The sequence below is a fragment of the Carettochelys insculpta genome, chromosome 16 (genome assembly GCF_033958435.1).
Source record: "Carettochelys insculpta isolate YL-2023 chromosome 16, ASM3395843v1, whole genome shotgun sequence".
In the NCBI taxonomy this organism is placed as follows: Eukaryota; Metazoa; Chordata; order Testudines; family Carettochelyidae; genus Carettochelys; species Carettochelys insculpta.
The window spans coordinates 30,875,493-30,895,089 of NC_134152.1; the positions used below are offsets into that span (position 1 = coordinate 30,875,493).

General features: G+C 44.9%; 1 protein-coding gene across 2 annotated transcripts in view; it reads right to left on the reverse strand.

Annotated features, from left to right (window-relative positions):
* The window catches only part of RNF216 (ring finger protein 216), a 113,895-nt gene that overhangs the window by 18,346 nt on the left and 75,952 nt on the right, over positions 1-19,597 (reverse strand). For both annotated transcript variants that reach the window (XR_012647822.1, XM_075011282.1), the window contains exons 14-15: positions 14,186-14,283; positions 10,357-10,579 (exon numbers count right to left, since the gene is read on the reverse strand). Coding sequence is in view for 1 of the 2 variants with exons in the window: in XM_075011282.1 (XP_074867383.1) it covers positions 10,357-10,579; positions 14,186-14,283 (321 nt within the window). In the remaining variant the exon portion in view is untranslated. The remainder of the gene's footprint in view (positions 1-10,356; positions 10,580-14,185; positions 14,284-19,597) is intronic.

A 19,597-nucleotide genomic window follows, 5' to 3' on the forward strand; every position in this document is an offset into this window, starting at 1 on the left:
AAGTCAACTGCAGATAAGAGTTTGGGGACAAACTTATCAGAGAGCTTGTATACAGAAGAATGACTCTCACACTTGGTCTACACCAGGCAGGTAAGTCAACTGTAGATGCGCAATTCCAGCTACCCAATTGCCATTCACACAGAGGAAAGGCGACAGGGGAAACTCTCCCATCGACTTCCCTTACTCCTCATGACTGCCAGGAGTACCGGGTTCGACAGTGGTGCCATGACAGTTCGATTTAGCTCGTCCCTACAAGGCAGGCTAAATCGAACTCCAGAAGATTGGCCACCGGCACTTTGATTGTCCTGGAAGTGTAGACGTACCTTTGTACGACTTCCACGTTCAGCGTGCATTCCGCAGACGCTCCTTTTACAGTAGCTCAATTCCCTGAATGACTTCTGAAGCAGATACATTAAAGGTGCCAGTTCCCTCTCCTGGGGATCCTACTCCGGAGCTTAAGTTCTGGTGTTACGACCGCAAACATTCACACCAATCAGCCATCATGCTACCTTCATTCACTGCTTCAACTGCCAGTTGGCCCACCTAGGCTGCCACCACATATAGACTGTTTATTCATCCAGTGCTCAGAGGTCAATTCGAATGTACAGGAATACCATCAATTAAAAAGCAACCTCGCACACAGTCCCCAGGTCGTGCACCAGTTCTCCCTACCATCCATTTCTTCAGGAGCCAGAGAAAAAAAGACAGACCTTCCTGTTCACCCTGGCGTCCAACAAACTAGCTGTTGAGGACCTGGAGGGGAGGAGATAAGGGAGGAGGTGGAAGAAGAAAGCAGCACTACCAGAGACTAGAAGCCCTAATGAAGAATACTCTGCCAGTCACACATCTGTTATTTTGAAGGAGCTTCTGTTCGGATGCCTCAGCTGACCACAACTGTGGCAGCAGAGCACAGGGAGAGATTCAATCTCTTTGGCAGGTAGCCCTAGCTCGCTTCAGGCTTTATAGATCCAAACCAACCTCTGAAGATCAATCCAGAAACCCAAGGTAGCCAAGTGCAGGCCACAGAGAACAGGTTTAATAGGTTCTCAGAAAGAGAGTGCTTCACAAGTAAGACACTGAATGCAGCAATAGAGCGATCAATTTTTTCCATTGTGAAATCCAATTTTCAGGAATATTTATAATTAATTCCATACTTTGTGCATGGCAAAGTCTCAGCTGAGCCCCATTCATCTTCTAGAAGAGGGATGTCTACTAATTTAAGCAAAAAAAAAAAAAGCCAGTAAAACACACTTTCCCACTTCAAAATCAAAACCCAGCGTTAAAACATTTGATTCAACAAGTACCTGAGTGTTTTAAATACTATCAGTATTTAAGAAAAAATGCACATCAACTGACACACCGAGGCACAAAACCCGGCGCAATATGTGAGCAATAAGAGAGACTTTAGGACATTCTTGTGGAGAGAAGTTAATACCAAAAGCGCTGGCTGTTATGTAGACAGAGTTCCAGGTCAGAATTAAAATAGGAAAAAATTCTTACTTCACAGATTTCAGTGCTGTAAACAACCACTTATAACAGGAATGCTTTTCTATTATGCTGCTAAACCCCTAAGGAGAAGCTGCTCCACGATCCCCTGACAATTAAACAAATGAAAATGAGTGTAATTTAAAGTCATCGGTAGACACGGCCATTTCCCGATACCACAGCTCCTACCATCCCAAAACCTCAAGAACAATTTTCACAGCGTCACCGGCAGCTGTTCTTTACTCAGAAAGGACATCCAGTGTAGCCTCAGGTGTGATGCTCCTGCATGGTTTTCACACCTGTGGTACTGATTACATTCTGCGACGGAGATACTTCCTTCAGACATTGGACAAAAAAGCAGCTGTGTAGCACTTTAAAAGCTAACAAAATAATGTATTGGGGGATGAGCTGTCGTGGGATGGGTCTGTCCCACGACAGCTCATCCCCCAATACATTATTTTGTTAGCTTTTAAAGTGCTACACGGCTGCTTGCTTGTTTTGTGAAGATACAGACTAACACAGCTACTTCTCTGTGACTACCTTTGTTACCGGGGCAACAGAAATTCCCTAGTTTTCCCCCTTTTCCAATTTTAACTTACACACACCTTTACCAGTCCTCAAGTTCTCAAAAGGAGTGATAAACACGAGTAAGGTACTCAGCACTACACAGGATTCGACATGTAATCAGTCTGTTTGTACTCGAACTGCAGCATTTCATGCAAACAGAGCTAAGCTGACAAGACAATCCAAAATGGGGGTGGGCAATACATTTTCATAGGGGGCCACTCCACAAATTTTGGTTCTGGTCACAGGCAAGCTCTGGGTACCCGAGGAAGGGACAAGGAGGGGGGCAGAAGGGGTGGGACTGGGGGCCCACAGAGAGAGAGAGAGAAAATGTGTGTGAAAGAAAAACTGGGAGAGACAGACTTTGTGACACAGATTGAGTGTCTGCTGCAGTTTGTGTGCGACAGGGACTGTGTATGTTTCTGAGAGAAGCCACCCTCTGCCTCTAAGGGAAATCTGTCCTGCTCTGTCATCTCCCCTGCCCCTGCTCTGCACTGCTGAGTCACTTACCAGCCATGCTTCAGATTGGAGCAGCTCTGCTTTGTGTCTCCATCTCCCCGATCCCTGCTCTGCAGAGAAGGGGTTCAGGGGAAGGGGAATACCCCGAGACTTAAGCACTACCCTAGGCCCTCCCGCTCTGCACAGCTAGCAGGAGAATCCTAGGAGCAGCTTGGCTGCAGATGAAACAAGGTGCGAGGAGGCACAGCTCAACACATGCTGCTGGCTATATCTATGCATGCTCCACTAGTCAGCTGGATGGGCTGGAGAGAAACATTTGGTGTACTGGATCCAGCTCCCAAGCTGGATTTTGCCCACTCCTGCTCTAGAAAGAGCATTGACAGAAGCCATGCATGAAGCAAGCAGCAGCAATCAGGTCTCAATGCCTGTCTATTACAAAAGGTGCCAATATGAAAGGGTATTCAGCACTATCTTGCCATGGGGGTTTCATGCTGGATGAGCTTCCCTTTGTGTGCATTAGGCTGCTGTGATAGATCCAAACCTTGGACATCACAGGATTTTGATTTGGCTGGGTCAGAAGCACTGTCACAGGGCCTCTAGGAACATTCCCAAGGTGTAGAACCTCTAAACAACACTCTTCCTGGGAAACTGGACTGCACAGTCCAGTAGCCTAGGTCCTAAAATCACTGCCAGTCACCCCAAACTTTCCCAGCAGCAACAGCTTGATTCCCACAGCCCCATCAAAGCTGTGGACCCTCTGAATCACTATTTCACCTTTTAGAGACGATGCAACAGTGAAAGCAGTGGACGCATGAGATCCACAGATCCACAGAAGAACGAAGTGTACGTGCAAAACTCTTCCTCCAGGGAGCGTCCTTACTGCTCAGAAACCCATGTGTCTTTTGGCCAGTCCTTTCAGGCTTCCCAGACTTGCCAGTCCCCCTCCTTAGTCTTGCCTTCTTGTTCTTCTGAGAGCTCCTCCCTATTATAATCCCCACCCCAACAGGAGCTTCAAATCCATTGTTAGGTGAGTTGTTGCTTTGTTATACCCCACTTTAAATCCACAATGGGAAAACTGGTGCCTCTTGGCTGCAGCCAGCTGATTGTTTTCAGATGCTTCCATTTTAACATAAAACCATCCTTGTTCATGACCCGGTTGCTCTCTGTTGTTCTCTTTGTGGGCAGAGAGGGACCCTGCTAACACCTACTGGATAACCCATTCCATCAAGGAGGTCAAAGGCAAAAAGGAAGCCAGCATACATGTTCATAAAAAATGAAATTTATAGAACGATGGAGGCATATCCAGAAACACATGATCACACAAGGCTTCTGTGAGTAGCAGGCAGTTTTCTGCATATTTTGCAGACACAATGGGAATAATTTTCCACACTACAGACTCATCACGTGGTGCTTACTGCAACAATATTCAAGAGTGACCATTTGGGGAATGAAAACATCACTTGACTCTTGCATGGCCAACAAGAACATCCAATAGTAACAGAGAGGACACATCCAAAGTTCTAACTGGATGGACTAAAAGAATTAAAGTTCTAAAAATGATATAAATTTTCCTGTTTGTGAACGTAAACCAACCTCAAACTGAAGGGAATTAAAAAGAAATTCCCCATGTGTAAGTTACTTTATAATTTCTTATTGCAGCATTTCTTGCATCTTCTTCTCCAGCATCTGGTACTGACTATTGTTTGAGAGAGGAGACTAAGCTACATTAATCACTAATCTGATTTGCTTTTTGTGAGCCTATAGCGTTAATTACGTGAACATATCCAGACATGATGGAAACTATTTACAATCAAAGAAAAGGGATCATAAGAAAGTAACAAAAGGGTTAGAACTGTGCGCACTCACTATAACAGGAGAGGTTATCAGACTACTGATCAAGAGGAAGAAGTTAGAAAGGAATAATCCTCGGTTACCAACAAAACCAGATTACATGATATGCCTCAAAGTAAAGCAGCAAGTGCAATCTATATCATTTATTTGTGTTAGTGATAGCTATCAACAGATTTAATGAGAAAAATAATTAGCCAATAGTTCCAATTTGTCTTTTCACAGCTGCACAGATTTCAAGCTCATCATACCAACTTGGTAGGAACAAGAAATCTTGTGCACCAAGCAGGGTTCATACTTTAAGATCCCACAGGCACACGATCCATCTCAGTGACAATGGTGGGGGGAGAGGGGGACTTTTCTTAGTCGGGGCTCTCTCTTCTCCCATAAAAATACATATGGCATATAAGGTGGTGCCAAATAAAAAGTGATTAGATCCCCAAATGGTACTTGGGCATCCAATAACCACAGACACCACAAAACAAGCAGGAGACATACCAAAACAGTCTGCATTTTAAAGGGCAAAACAAGACTAAGATCTGGCCCCAAATCCAGTACATACAAACAGCCTCCCCCCAAGTTCTAACACTCAGATGAAAGATGTGATACTGAGGGTAGAACAAAAGAGACTGCTGGACTGTTAGCTGACCCATTTTCTACTTTAAGGAGGGGTTCCAAAAACAGGAGGATCTGGTTACATCTCAGTGAAAGGAGGCCGTGTCAGCTGCTTCCCTTTTGTGCTCAGAGGAATGTAGAAAGCATGACGCCAAGCACCAAGGATGAGGATGGCTCTGACTTAGAGCTCGTGGCAGATTCGTGGAGAGTTTAAATAAAGAGCTGGGTTCAGTTGCTAGGGAAAGCACCCTTTCATTGCAACCAACGGGAAGCCAGTTCTGACAGTGCTTTCAGAGAGGAAAAGAACACACCCAGCCACTGCATCAGCAGCACTCTGCGTGCACACAGTTAGCCCGAAAACCATCAGGGAAGAGAAAATTCAGTGTCAGAGGATAAAAGAAAGATTCAGAAGTCACATATAGAGAATAAATCCCAACTGCAGCTCCAAAATAGAATCCATTTTACCCCACCAGTGAAGCTTTTCAAAATACTGTTTTATCTACAGTGTTTTGTTTTTGGTTTTTTTTTTTTTTGGGGGGGTGGGGGCGGGGGAGGTGCACCATCTTTAATCACTGAACACTACAGGAAACTGTCGCCCAGACTCATGCAAAAGGACACAAAGACAGTGGACAGACCCACTAATTATTTCAGGGCTGAGGTTTTTTGCTTTAGAAAAAATGAATGACTGGGTTTATCCACCAGGGCCTCCCTTTCTGGGCAGTTTAATGCTCTCTCTTTTCCATGTATGTGTGGCCACAGATGTTATTAATAAACTTGAAATGATTTCATGAAAGAGACTTCCAAAGGATTAATGTTTTGTCTCCAATCATTCCCAGATCAGCTGTGGAGAGCATGAGGAACACCAGGCGCTGACTATTTCTGATGTATTCCTTCATGCAACAGGAAAGGGGGATAAAGGCAGTTGTGTCGCGCACAGGATAGGGTACACACAGGTATTGCAAATAGAGGCGACGTGTGTGGGGGGGGGAGTGTAAAAGGGGTCTCGTGCATCCCCGGTGCCCACGCGCTTGCACTCACCGTCAGTGTTGCACTGCTTCTGGGGAGTGCAGGTAGCACTCCTGCCCCTGCCCTGGAGAAGAGTAGCCCCAGACCACCGCTGCACCCTCCAGAAGTTGCGCAGCACTTCCAGAGAAAGAGGTGGGTGAGGGCAGGGCTGGGGGCAGAGCAGGAGCATGTAGCCAGTGCTCAGTTTTGAGAGGCCTGAGTGGATGACGCACAATAACCACAGTAGTGTGGCAATGGCATTTCGGAGTCTGTGCTCCATTAGACTAATCTGATTCTTTAGAGAGGTCTGCCCCTTCCACCGCCTTTCTCCCCACCCTTCCCATCCCAGACTTAAAGTTGTTTGAGTGCCTTAACTCTATATTTCTCATAATATGTATGGAGTTCCTTTACGTCTAACTTAATTTCTTCTGTTTATAATAGTTGTTTTTGGGATAATTGCACTATTGTTGGAATTCTTTTTGCCTGAAATTACTCAAACATACTCTCAACTTCAACTCCAGTTTAACATAGTTTGTCTGGGAATTTCTTAAATGTTTTGTAATGTCATAAATCCTAAAAAAGAAACAGTGAAGGCTAACATGCAACATTTCCAGAAACTTGAAGACAGGTAACATTATACAAACCAGATTCACTAGTTTACCAGAAGAGTCATATTTACCTGAGTCATTTGGACTTATAGCTGCATTTCATCATGATGCTCTGCAGAGCAATCTCCCAGGGGTCAACTTAGAGGTGCTAGTAAGGACATGCTAAATCGACCGCTTGTTGCTCTCCAATCAACCCCAGTACTCCATGGGGTCATGAGGAGAAAGGGAAGTCAATGGGAGAGTCCTCCTGCTGTGGGGATGCTGAAACAATGTGATTTAAGGTATGTTAACTCCAGCTATGCTATTCACATAGCCAGAATTGCATACCTTAAGTTGATTTTCTCCATAAGCGTAGACCTGCTCAGAGAGTCCTTGACTCTCCCCCAGCAGCACTGCCGCAGTGTGCAATGAAATGGAGGTTGCACTGCCACAGAAAGCCTTATGAGGCCACTGATGTACAAGGTAGCATGAGGCCACATAACATCTGCAGTGACAGCATGGCCAAGCAGCCTATCAATGAGATCTCTTGGCATGCAAGTCCACTCTCCCTCATATCCTAACTCAGATAACTGAAAGAACTGCTGAATGCAAATTAACTGTAGAGGATGGGGTGATAATTGCTTAAGCTATCGCATATGTCACAATGGCCCTACTTAATTGTTGCATGAGCTCACTGGTAGCCTATAAAACCATAACCATAAGATACAATCACAAGTAACTTAGCTTAGTTACAACTTAATCCCTTACAGTATTACCTATGGACCAGATTTAAATTATTTTTCACTATAAAGAAAGATTTAAGTGCCTGTATTATTCTGGTAAGATCATTTGGGACAAAGAATGACAGTACTAAATGTTTTAATGGACTCCATTTTTAATTAATTTTTAACTCAAACTAATTAACAGATTTATTTGTAACATCTCAGAAGACTTATACTAGACTCAAAAAGTGAGTGCTCTATGTTTGGGGAAAGATACCTGGGATTCTTAATGGAAGATTAAATTCCTGGCTGTAAGGGCAAAACTGAAATTGGTCTTAACAATGGGATTTCTATCAACACCTCCATATTGGGTTGTTCATAAAAACGATCAATTATCCCAAAATGTCACAGCAAGTTAAAATGTATATTTAGGAAATAAAAGCATGCAATGTGGACTCCTACACCAGGAGTTACCATTTCTTGCTCTGTTAAGACAACCAGAGCATGGTAACTCTGCCCCCCAACCTAAGAAGTTGAAGGGAACAGAGATGCTGAACAAGTCAAGGGTGAACATTCATAGATTTAAAAAAACAAAACAAAGAAAACTTAAAAAAACAACAACAACAACAACAATAAAAAAACAGTGAAGGTGCAGAAAGCAGCAGGCTTATCCATCTGCCTGACCACACTGAAAAAAGCCACACTTGAATGCACACATCTACCCACATTTCATGATTGTGCCAGTCTAATATGGAAAGCTGGGCAGGAGCTGCTCACACATATAGAGCTGCAGATTCGGGAAGCAGCTGAGGGGCTCAAAGCTGTTGTTCTCTCTGAGCACAACATTTGCCTACAAGCGCTCATGAGGCAATGCCAGAGATTCAGCCATGGACACCCCAAATCCATACCAAGCAGCATGGAGCCTTCAGTTGGTTAAGGAATAGAGGGTTAGAAAGGAAGAAAAAAAGTAAAAGACTACATAGAAAAGGGCTTACAGGGACAGACACAAACAACATTGATGAGCAGATATGGAGCCAGGGGTACCTTGCTGAGAACTGAACGCAATTCACTAACATGATCTCTTCACCAAGACAGAGGATAGGAACCTCTGATAGGGTTCCTGATGTTCTTCTGCCTCTTGACTTCCCCTTTACCCTAAATCCCCTTCACTTATTCTCTTTGAAAAACTCCTGCTGTCCAGTCCCCAGGTTAGAGCAGAGCTGGGGCACGACTGAATTAGTTGCCCTACACCGCCTTCACTTATTCTCTTTGAAAAACTCAAAAAGATTTAAACTACACAAAAGATCTATTTACATTCAGCTTAAAACCCTACACAGTCCCATGTGGTTCATGGCACCCCTGTGCAAACTGATCAGAGAACTCACCCAGTGTCAAGTCCTCAGCTAGCCAATGCTTTGTCATCCCCAAAACGCTGGCACTGCTGCCTCCCAGCTGACAGTGGGAAAATTTGCTTTGCTGTGTTGGATAATTGAACAGATGAAGAGGGCTGGATGACAGTACATTCTTTGTTTTATTCTAAGGATGGTATGAGCTTTGTGAATGACCCTGTGTTCTCCCCAGCTCTGAAGAGATGCCATTGCTGAATACAATCAGCGGCCTTGTGGGAATGACCAAGCTTTGCTGTTTCTGACTTGCAGAATCATGCCCTGATGGGAAATGGAACAGTGGAATTAAGACTGACTGGACGCTGAATGAACAGGCATCAGAAGCACGGTGGCTGCGGCAAGGGGAAAAGGAGTAGTTATTTCACAGTCTACCTTGGCTTGGGGCAAAAAGTACTGCATTGGGAAAAGTCAGGAAAGACAATTTTTGGAAAGTGGGCATTTAAACCACAGAATGAACCCAGCTGGGCTCAGAATTCTTTGGAAACATGGGTGCTCTTAGGAGCCAGCAGGTAGAGGTGACAGTGGAGGGTCCACTTAAAGCACAGTACCAATGCAGGGCGGTTCACTGAGTAACGAAGTCAAAGACATGCATGCACTCCCTGCCTAAAGATGAACGTGTGAAGTTCTGATAACCCACTGCTGTCCTAGAGCTGCTTCTCCTTCGAGGGCAAAGAGTGAATCAGTGGAGCACGGGATGAGTACTGGGGAAAACTGGCTTGCAGTTTTGTTGTTTTAAGGCGGCTTCGTGGCAGCACGAAGCGCTCAACTCCCTGCGTCCCCCTCCAAGTTTGTGGCTTTGTAAACTGAAGTCTTGGGGAATGTGACTCCCCTGGTTATTACATGTATTAAAATCTTCCTTTGGTAGACAAATTCAAGGAGGATAGGCCCATCAGTGGCTACAAGCCAGGAGGGGTAGGAACGGTGTCCCAAGCCTCTGTGAGAAGCTGGGAATGGGTGACAGGGGAGGGATCACTTGATTACCTGGGCTTTTCATTCCTCTGAGACATCTGGCACTGGCCACTGTCAGAAGACAGGATACTGGGCTAGATAAACCTTTGATCTGACCCAGTATGGCTGTTCTTATGCTCTTCTTATGATCCCCATCCATTAGAGCCTTGCTTCAGTCCTTTTCAGCATAAGCAATGCCAAGAGCAGTAAGAGCGGACATATATCATCAGTGACTCTATAACTTTGACTTTACAAACATTCATCCATGCAGCCACATAGAGAGTCACGATACCCATATCTGATTGGCAATCGGGCACAAAGAGCAAGCAATTGCTCCCAAAGTCAAACAACGAGCCCGACACAGAACTGGGAATAAATCTCTGGAATTCCACTTCCACTCTCTGCTGTAACCACTACACACATGGCTCATTCCTCCTTGCTGCAGGCCTGCCCCGCTATCCAGATGCCATGACCCTTGTTCTTAGCAGGCTCCACTGGAAAACCACCTTTACTGGAAGTCTTTCTGTTTTTACTCTGTTAAAGGGGATGCTGGGGTCCTTTACCTGAGCTACTGTCTGACCCTGAGGAAAAGAAATGGTTGTATTGCACTTGTGCTACCATGTAAACAGTTTATATGGTAGACTGGAGTTCCTAACACAAGGCATTAATACCAAATGGCGACTGCAACAGTCCATGCTTGGTGAATCAATCACTTACCGTGGGGTCAGTCCAGAGAGAGCATTTTGCACAGTCCTGGCAGGGGGCACCTGGCGACCGAGGGTGTTGGCAGAAGTGGTCATACCCATTTATGGAGGCTCGGCAGAGGTAGCACATTTGGGCACCGCAACGACAGGACATGCGGTTGCAACCTTCAGATTTAATTAGGCCAGTACCACACTTATGGCATTTTCTAATTCGGGCTGCAGTCATTTTCTCTTCTCTGCAATGTAAGAGGGGTGACAGGGAAAGAAGCTGGAATCGGTATGTTTGTTTTGCCTGTTCTCACATGAGTAATGAGAACCCAGCTATTTCAATAGACCTTTTACTAAATTCCCCCAGCAGTCCTCTGTTTCTCCCAACTTCATCCCCGAAGCCTTGGTTTGTTCCAAGGAGGTCTGGGCTGAACTTCATTTGGAGTCCACCCATGAGGAGTAGAAAACAAATTAAGTGAAAGGAAGTTAATCACTGGTTACATTCTACAGGCTTAAATCTGGTTTCCAAGTGAGACAAAATGCAGCTCTGGCTTGGAATGAATGTAAAACCAAAGTCAGAGGGCTAAAGGGCACATGGAGTCTCGAGCTGGCTGCAGAGAAATATTTAGTCAAGGAGGTAAAAGTACAGGAAAAGCAAACTGTGTAAAGCCATTCACTAACTACAGCTCGTGTCTGGCTGTTGCTTTGGTTACCAAGTTGCCACGAACATATTTTTCAATTTTTAGTCTGCTAGTCCTGAGATTTTTGGATTTGATCTTTCTTTAATTTCTGAAGATTAAAACAAGGAAGGTCTTTCCAAGGAGAATGGGCATTCTGTCCATCTTATAAAGTCTTTCCCCTTTTCCTGCATGGACGCTCTAGATGTTACTATTTAAAGATATGCACATAGGCTTTCTTATAGCTCAGAAGGCAAGCTGGATTCTACTATGTTATCTGGAAGTGCTTGGTTCTAACAATGGTACCTCAAAACCCTTCCCCCGCGAGACAGTTTAAAGACACTGAGCGAAATTCCAGGACTCGGGGTTTAATCCACCAGAAGGGCTCCATTTTCATTATATTATCTTTGTGCGGGAATTGGAAGGAAACATCTTGGCAATTAGTTCCTCTCACCACGAGAGATAAGAAATCTGATTACGGGCAAAGTACCCCCTAATTTGTTCCACCCATGTGCGGCATGTACAGATGTTCTCCACCAACAGAAACATGCTGCTGGCTGTGAACAGCTGTGGGCACTCCTCATTCAGCTGGGCAGCACCTCAGCTTCTCCTGGGCAGCCACTCAAGAGCTCAGCTTACAGGAAACACTGTTAATAGGATCTGTCTTACTGAGATTTAGGCCAGGCTAAATTCTTCAATTCACCACCTATGAGACACAAGCTAGCAAAGCCGAAACCAGTAGGTTGGCAATGGAAGAAACTGACATAATAGCCCAGTGGAGGGGTTGCACTGCTATTGAAAAAGGACGACTCCTTTGCTTTGGCTGGCTAGGCTGTGTACGGAACATGCAATACTTCCATTGGTGGTGGTGCTGTCTCAGTCATGCGACTACAGTTGACTTGTGATGTGGATGCACACTCAGCAGACAGACTGCTCCAAGTGGCCTGGAGCTTGTCAGTAGAGACCACATTACAGGAAGGTACAATAGTAGGGGAGAGCAGAGGCATCCTTCCGGCCCATAATAAATATACCTTGGTTTCACCAGCATCATGTATTTCTCACAATTCACAGCAACTTCAGACCTAGCCTAAGTTTTATATTGTAGTGGGTAATGAACTAGGATCCACACCCTCTCTGCATTCCATCCAAATACTTGGATCTGGATTAGAAACACACAGAAAAAGCAGTTAATGAAACTGAATCTGCTCTGATTGCTGCTCCTCCCTTGTCCTTTTAACAGGATGCTGTTCGTACACTTTTGGAAACTCTCGACAAGGCAGGAAGCGAGGCCTGGACTCCAGCTGGGCTTCCTTTTCCTTATATTGAACAGGAAGTTACATTGTCTTCACACAGTGAAGTCTCATCTGGACAACTACAGAATGCAAAATTCCATTAAAGGTTTTAAAGCTACATCTTTTCCTTTTCATTTGGGACATGAAAGCCACTTCCCCTCCTCTATTGGGAAAAGAGTGGCAGAACGATACAATATGGTGTCCATGAAAGTTCATATTTTCATGAAAAAATGTGTGCTGGGGGTGAATGAAGAGGCTTCTCTTTGATTCACAATACTAAATCCTTCACAATTTAATTCTAAGATTGAAACATGATTGCTGCCTCCCTCAAACACACTAAAACACCACAACAGAGATGCAAAATTACTAGAGCCTGTGAGAAGAGACCAAATTAACGACAGCAGGCTATTCTAATTCCATTATGCAAGACCAGCAGTTTTATATTGCAACTCCTACTTACGTTCCACAATTAGAATCACAGAATGCGACAAGACTGGAAGGAATCTGGAGAGTCTTCTAGCCCAGTGTTTGTTAAACTACGTTTCGCGGAACACTGGATTTTTGTGAGTGTCTGACACTTTTTCGATATCATACACTGATAGATGTTTTCTGTTACTAAAAACAGATACAATGTTACTTCTTCATTACTATGATACCCAATCAAATTATTTTATTTTGTTTTTTTGCTGTGGATGTTGTAGTTTGGTTATTTTTGCTCTGACAATTTTTTTTTTTTTGGAAGAAAATTTTTAAGAGGTGTTCTGCTTAAAAAAATTATTATTGTTTGGTGTTCCATGGTCACAAAAAGCTCAAGAAATGCTGTTCTAGTCCAATACCTTGCACTCAAGGTAGGTCTAAGTATTATCTGTATCAGTGACGGGTAACCAAGACGAGTGAGTGGGCTGCACAAGTGGCAGCAGTGGGCACTTTCTGAGAGCCATTAATCTGCTGATTCTGGTGTTCAAGCTCTGGGAAGGAGAGTGTGGAGAAGGAACTGCAGGGCACCAGTGCATGAGAGGCACATGGGGGCAAGGGGGAGTGGGGCGTAGGCAGGCTGCAGGTGGAACTCCAGCGGGCTGCATGCGGCCTGCTGGTGGCAGTTTGTCCACCATAGATTTAGACCATCCCTGACTGATGACTGTCTAGCCTGCTCTTCAAAAAGTCTCCAGGACAGAGATTGCAGAGTATTTTGGCTGTTAATACAGTATGGACAAAGGTCAGACTCCACAGGAGACTGTGCGAAGCATCTACACATCAAATGAAGGTCTGTAAAAGGCTTCAGAGAATATTCCTTAGCATGTAAAATATACTTGTGCGTAAGTACACGTGCGCATCTCCTCTGCAGCACAAGAGGCCAGGGAGCTTTGTCCAGACATCACAAAAGTGCACAGCACCAGTAGTTCAGATTATCACTGAACGTTAACAAGTGATCTGGCGACAAACTACCGATTGTTCTGTGTCTCTGTGCATCCCTTCTTCGCGGAGGACAAAACATAACTGGCCAGATGCAATACTGAGGTCTCATTTCTTCTGACTGAATGGGTACTAAGGGCTGCAAGGTGCCAGATTAAAATGACTCAAATGTGTTCTGGTATGGAAACTCCCATCGTCTTAATTTACCTCCAGGACTACGCTGCTGAAAATCGTTCATGGATGTTCTGTCACGGAACCCTGGTACCTATTAATTTTTCATAACCCTAGAATCCCCCCACTGGAATGAAACAAAGTCAAGGGCCTTATTAATACACAAACAAGGGTTCTATGTAATCACACATAATACTTACTGCCGAATTTAGCAACACAGATGGTTTCTTGCATAACTCACACTAGAAGCTAGAATAAGCATCCAGTGTTTTTTCTCTCCCAGATTCAGGAAGTTACTTACATAGATGTTCTGTATTTTATGTCGTCCTTCTCAGCCAGCTGCTCACAGGTAAGGTTCATGTGTTCCTTCCATAGCCCCTGGCACTTCCTGCAGGTTTCCTGAGGATAACAACAGGTGTTAATGAGAAAAGACAATCCCAGACATGTCAAATACCAAAGCTACAAATCGCACAAATTTGCATGGAAAGATCAAGCCTACAGCACACAGTACGGATTGGGATCTACTGGTAGACACTGGAGCCTCTGGACAGGTGAACCTAACTGGTTTGGCTGGGAGGCTGTCAAGTGCTACTCCTTCCCCCGCACCATGCTGCTCTTGCCTCTGCCTTGGGGCTGGCTCCAGGGAACCTCCTGCTTGTCGTGCAAGGTGGAGGAGGCAAGAGAGCAGAGTGCTGACATCAGAGAGTCTCCCGCCCCGTACCCCATCTCCACAGAGTGAGCAGGGCACGACCATGAAGAAGGGGTGGGGCAAAGCATGGCCTCAAAGAAGGAGTGTGGGCAGGGCAGGGGATTAGGTAAGAGTATTTGGGTTTGAGGTACATCCTAGATTGACTTAAATTCAAAATGTGATCTTGTGGTTTAAAAGTTTGGAGACCACTGCAATAGAGTCAGCACAGCAGTCAAGCTTGGCAAACCATCAGCCCTCAGCCAGAAACCTGAGAAATGAAGATAGTATAATAGGAATTTGGGAGGTTCCCGATGTTACTGTAATTGCTTAGCAATGGGCTCTAGGTATGATGCCTTCACCAATAGGAGCTCTTAGAACAAATTTTGGGGAGAGGAGCCATTTTTAACAGGCTAAGGCAAGGGGAAGTTTATATGGACTAAGACATACGTATGGTGCTATCTGCAGCTGTCTTAGTCAATGTGAAAGTTGACTCCAAATGGTACTAACTTTCCCAGCTTGAGAAAGAAATAAGAAATGGAAGGATTCTCTAGCAGGTAACAAACAAAAGCCTACTGCCACTTCTCAAAAGGCACACAGCAATCTCCAGGTCACTCTGCTCACAAAACAAATCAATGATCTGCTAGCACCTCCTCACAAAATAAAGACAGCAGACAACCTTAAATATATCAGTGGCTGGATGCTTCAAGCAGCACATGGGCAGACATTCTCAGTAGTATTCTGAGAATCTGAATCCTTAACCAGAGCACAAGTGACAATTTAGCCAGCAGTTTGGTTAAACCCTTTCCCTGTAAATTCACTCACATCATAGGTGATGTGTGGGGGGAGCACAGGGGGCCACATACAACTGCCAGCATCATCTCCCTTGGCACCTGATGAGCATAGGGGCAGCCCCTCTCCAACCTACAAGAGCGGTACAGCCCAAAAGCAGAGCAAGCTTCCTAGCTCATGCTACAGTAAACCCTCGACATACATGGCTTCAAGTTGCACGTAACTCACTTTAACACAAGTTAAGCACAACTCGATGCTGCCCTGCAGCCTCTTCTCCCCACCTTCTCCAGCCACATGGCTGTCAACCTGACAGTTGAGGGGAAGGGGCTTTTAAGCTTGCCTAGCTGTCTGCAGCTGCGGACAACTAGGCAAGCTAAAAGCTTTTCCCCGGCCTTCCACCAGCAGCATGTCTGTCAGGGAGAAGCAGCCAGGAGACTGACCAGCTCTCCAGAGCTGGTCAGTTTCCCAGGTCCACAAGCGGAGGGGAGATGGGAACCAAGTGGCAGCCTGGTTCCCATCTGCCCTCTGACTTGCGCAAAAATTTGAGTCACTTGGGGGTTGCAGGAACACAACCCCCCACATAATTCAAGGGTTTACTGTTCTCCTAAGCTACACTGCACTGGGGCTTGGTGGGGTGGGAGGAAGAATGCCCCACACTCACCAGGAGAGGCAGACAGGGATGGGGAGAGGTCAAAGCCTGGGTGGAGCAAGGGCAGAAAGGAAGGAGCATGTGGCTGGTGCCCCCCTTAAAATTCCCACACTGGCCACCTCTGGCTCTCATACAGCATTCTCCAGTCTGGGGTTCGTAAACCCAATAGGATTACAAAAGTGCTCAAGACAGAGTAGGTGACAGAGTCTTGAAACCAGCAACAAATTAGGATACTAAGTGCAGTACAGAAGACAGAATTAATTCCCGGCAGTATGGCTCATTTTAATTTACGCATTGGTGTTTCGTTTTCAGATACACTATATATACACACTCTGATAGAAACACCAATGCACAATATAGTCAAGAACGCTCAGTTACGCCCACCGAGTCATGTGCAGATGTACACCACCAAGAGAGAGACATGCTGCCAGTGGCAGGCCCTTTGCTCATCAGCTGGGTGACATCTCAATCTCTCCTGAGTGGCTGCCTAAGTGCTCAGCATACAGGGAACACAATGCTCCACGCCTACTTTTTTTTTTTTTTAAATCATTTTAGCAGTGACAAATTTTCCATTGTTTAATCAAAGGAGAATAATGAAGACACTTTGGAGGTTGTTTGCCATTATGGAGAGAAGGTAAGTATAATAACGATAATCAGTTTCTATTTGAGGGATGAAAAGCAAGTCCTTAGCTTCCTTAGATTATACTTTTTCTAAAATCGTTTGCTATATACAGTATTGTGCAGAGACACACATTAATTTCCTGGCTGACTAGCCTGATAAAGTCACCACAGTTTCAATATATGGGATACAAGCAGTAGCTCAGACCATTAAGAAAAGACAGCCAAAACCAGTGCAACTCAAAACCCATTTCCTCCCGACAGTCCATTTCCTTTGCCACATGCAAGTGGGGAACCTTCCTTCTTTGTTTCCAGGGCAACGAATGGACTTTGTTTTTATTCCATTGTGTCACTTGCCATATTTTTCCCTGTTTTGCTTCCCAAGTTGTTTAACAGGTAACCAGCTGGACACACAAGACCAGTACTGACAGCAAGTGGATTGCTTTTGGCCTCATTCAGAAAAGCTTTTCACTCCCTAAAGAGTTCAGATTCTCTGGAGAGGACATAGTTCCCCCCTTTGTATTTCCTAACACCTAAAGAACTATTTCAAACTCAAGGAGTTAAAATGCTTTGTTGCTCCAAATAAAATCAACATAAGAAGATTCTTATCAGGATGCCACAGAATTTACCAGATGCTTGAAAATGATTCTGTACATCAGCAGCAACGACAGAAGTGGCCATTTCAATTGAAAGGCTAACACACGTCTTCCCAACCAGAGTTCTACTATCACTGATTGTTTCACAACTCTAGGGTCTCATATTATAGACCACACTTTTCTGAAGCATCAGACATTATAAAGTCCAATGGTAAAGCATTTCATTCGCTTCTCAACAGGGGTGTTCTGCTAAAATTGCTTCCACCCTTCCTTCCAAAGCCAGAGATACCTACGGCCCGCCAGCCAAGGGCACTAGAATGGAGCAGGAAGGCGTGGGACCTCAGAGGAAAAGGGCAGTGGAGGAGGCCAGGGCAATAGATCAGGTGCCGGCAGACCTGCTCTCCCTTAAACGCTTGTAGGGACTGTCTGCCGTTCCTGTCTCCCCTTAAACCACAGAGGGTTTCGTTGACTTCCAAACAGAATTCTCGTCCTCTGCTCCCAGGGGGAGCAGTTTCTCTTCAAGTGAGGGGAGAGAGATGATGTTGGCTTGCAAGTCCACCTACTCCCAGTAAAGGGACCTAAAGTGTGTCCAGTTTCTCCTCTTAGCTTCCACCACGCCTAAAGAAATAGCAATTATCCCCTTATATGCTTCTGAGTTCCTTCAGTCAGTGTTCGCAGGGGTGAACCCTAAACCAATGCAAAAGGTAGGAGAAGTGCAGAAGAAACTGAACTGTAATGAGCTCTACTGCCAAGATACTTTGCATGGCTTTTGCAAACATTCCATATTGTTTCCACTGCCATGAACCTGGCCTAATGGGCCTGACCTAATAGTCCATGCTGTTTTGCCAAGATCACCGGACTGGACACTTTGCTTTAGGCTCTATTATATGAACTGATTTGACTAGCCCAGCTGTTGAGTGTTTTACACACAGAAAGGCTCTGATTTTGTCATAGAGGTCATGAAAGTCATGGAATCTCTCACTTTCAAAGACTTCACTGACTTCAGCCTGCGATAGCTGGGAGCTTCAGGGTCCCCCTAGCTCTAAGCCACTATGGACAGTGGGGGAACCCCTGTATCTTCAGGCCACGGTGGGGGCTGGTGGGGCCCCCAGAGCTCCCAGCTGGCTCTGAGGTTCCCTGGTAGTTCCCCATTTTACCATGGATATTTTTAGTAAAGGTCAGGGACAGGTTACAGACATCCATATATTTTCCTTTACTGCTTGCGGTCTGCCCATTTAAAAAAATACCCCTTACAAAATCTTAGCCTTAATACTCTGTAACCAAAGATCTCTGATCATTGCTTGGTTTTAACAGTGATAAAGTCTTGCCCCATTATTAAGAAGCTTTTGGTTTACAAAGCAGCTCTGTTTCCAAAGAGAAAATGCATTTCTTTACTACGTCTGTTTCCTTACATATGCCATTCCTGGCTGAAGTTTACAGCCAACTCAACTTATTTATTTGTACAGGTTAAACCTCTCTAGCCCAGCACTCTCTCCTCCAGCAACATCCTTAGTGATTTTAGTTAGCAAGACAACCACTTATCATGGGCGTGGCCAAGTTTCCCATGGTGCCATACAGTTTCTTTACAGCCAGAAGTCTTCACTGTCAGTGTTCTCTACTGTTATTTCACAATAACACAAAAAGTCTTCTAAGAGCGCAGTAAGCAGTGGAAGTGTTGGTAATGCTACCAGACAATCTTGACCTCTTGTGGTCCAGCAAATTCTCTCGTCTGGCACCGGTCACGTCCTGAGGGTGTCAGATGAGAGGTCCAACCTGTATTACAATAGCACCTACATGTCCAAAGCAAGACTTGCCTAAATCTGGGGGACGCATAGGTAAACAGTCCAAAAGACACCCCCATGCCCTAAACAGCTTGCACTTTGAAGAAGATAAGGACAAGAAGTGTGAGGCTAAGCATAGCTGTGACTTGTCCAGAGTCACACCAGTAACAGAACCCACTTCTCTCACTCCTAGGCCAGAGGGACAATCCTGGAGCCCAATTTTGAAACATTATTTTTGCATTATATTTCCAATATCGTGAGTTTACCTGTGTTTGGATTTTTAAACCTGGTTTTCTACATAGCTTTAACCCATCCATTCATCTGCTATTTTAGCAGTTTTAGGCTCTCTGTGTTACGAGCACTGTGATTTCATTGTATGAGGCAGCTTGACTAGGTTAGCCCATAAATACACTGTCCTTCAAAAAGCCACTGAATTACTGAACAGTTCCAAAATGACCAGGGTAAGTCAGACATTAAGTAGTGATTACTTGGTTGCACCTGCCCAAGTCTGACAAGTAGCGTGGACAACCCATTAAAACTTGTATGAGGTGGATGTGATGGAGATCCAATCAGTCACCTAATGTAATCTTTT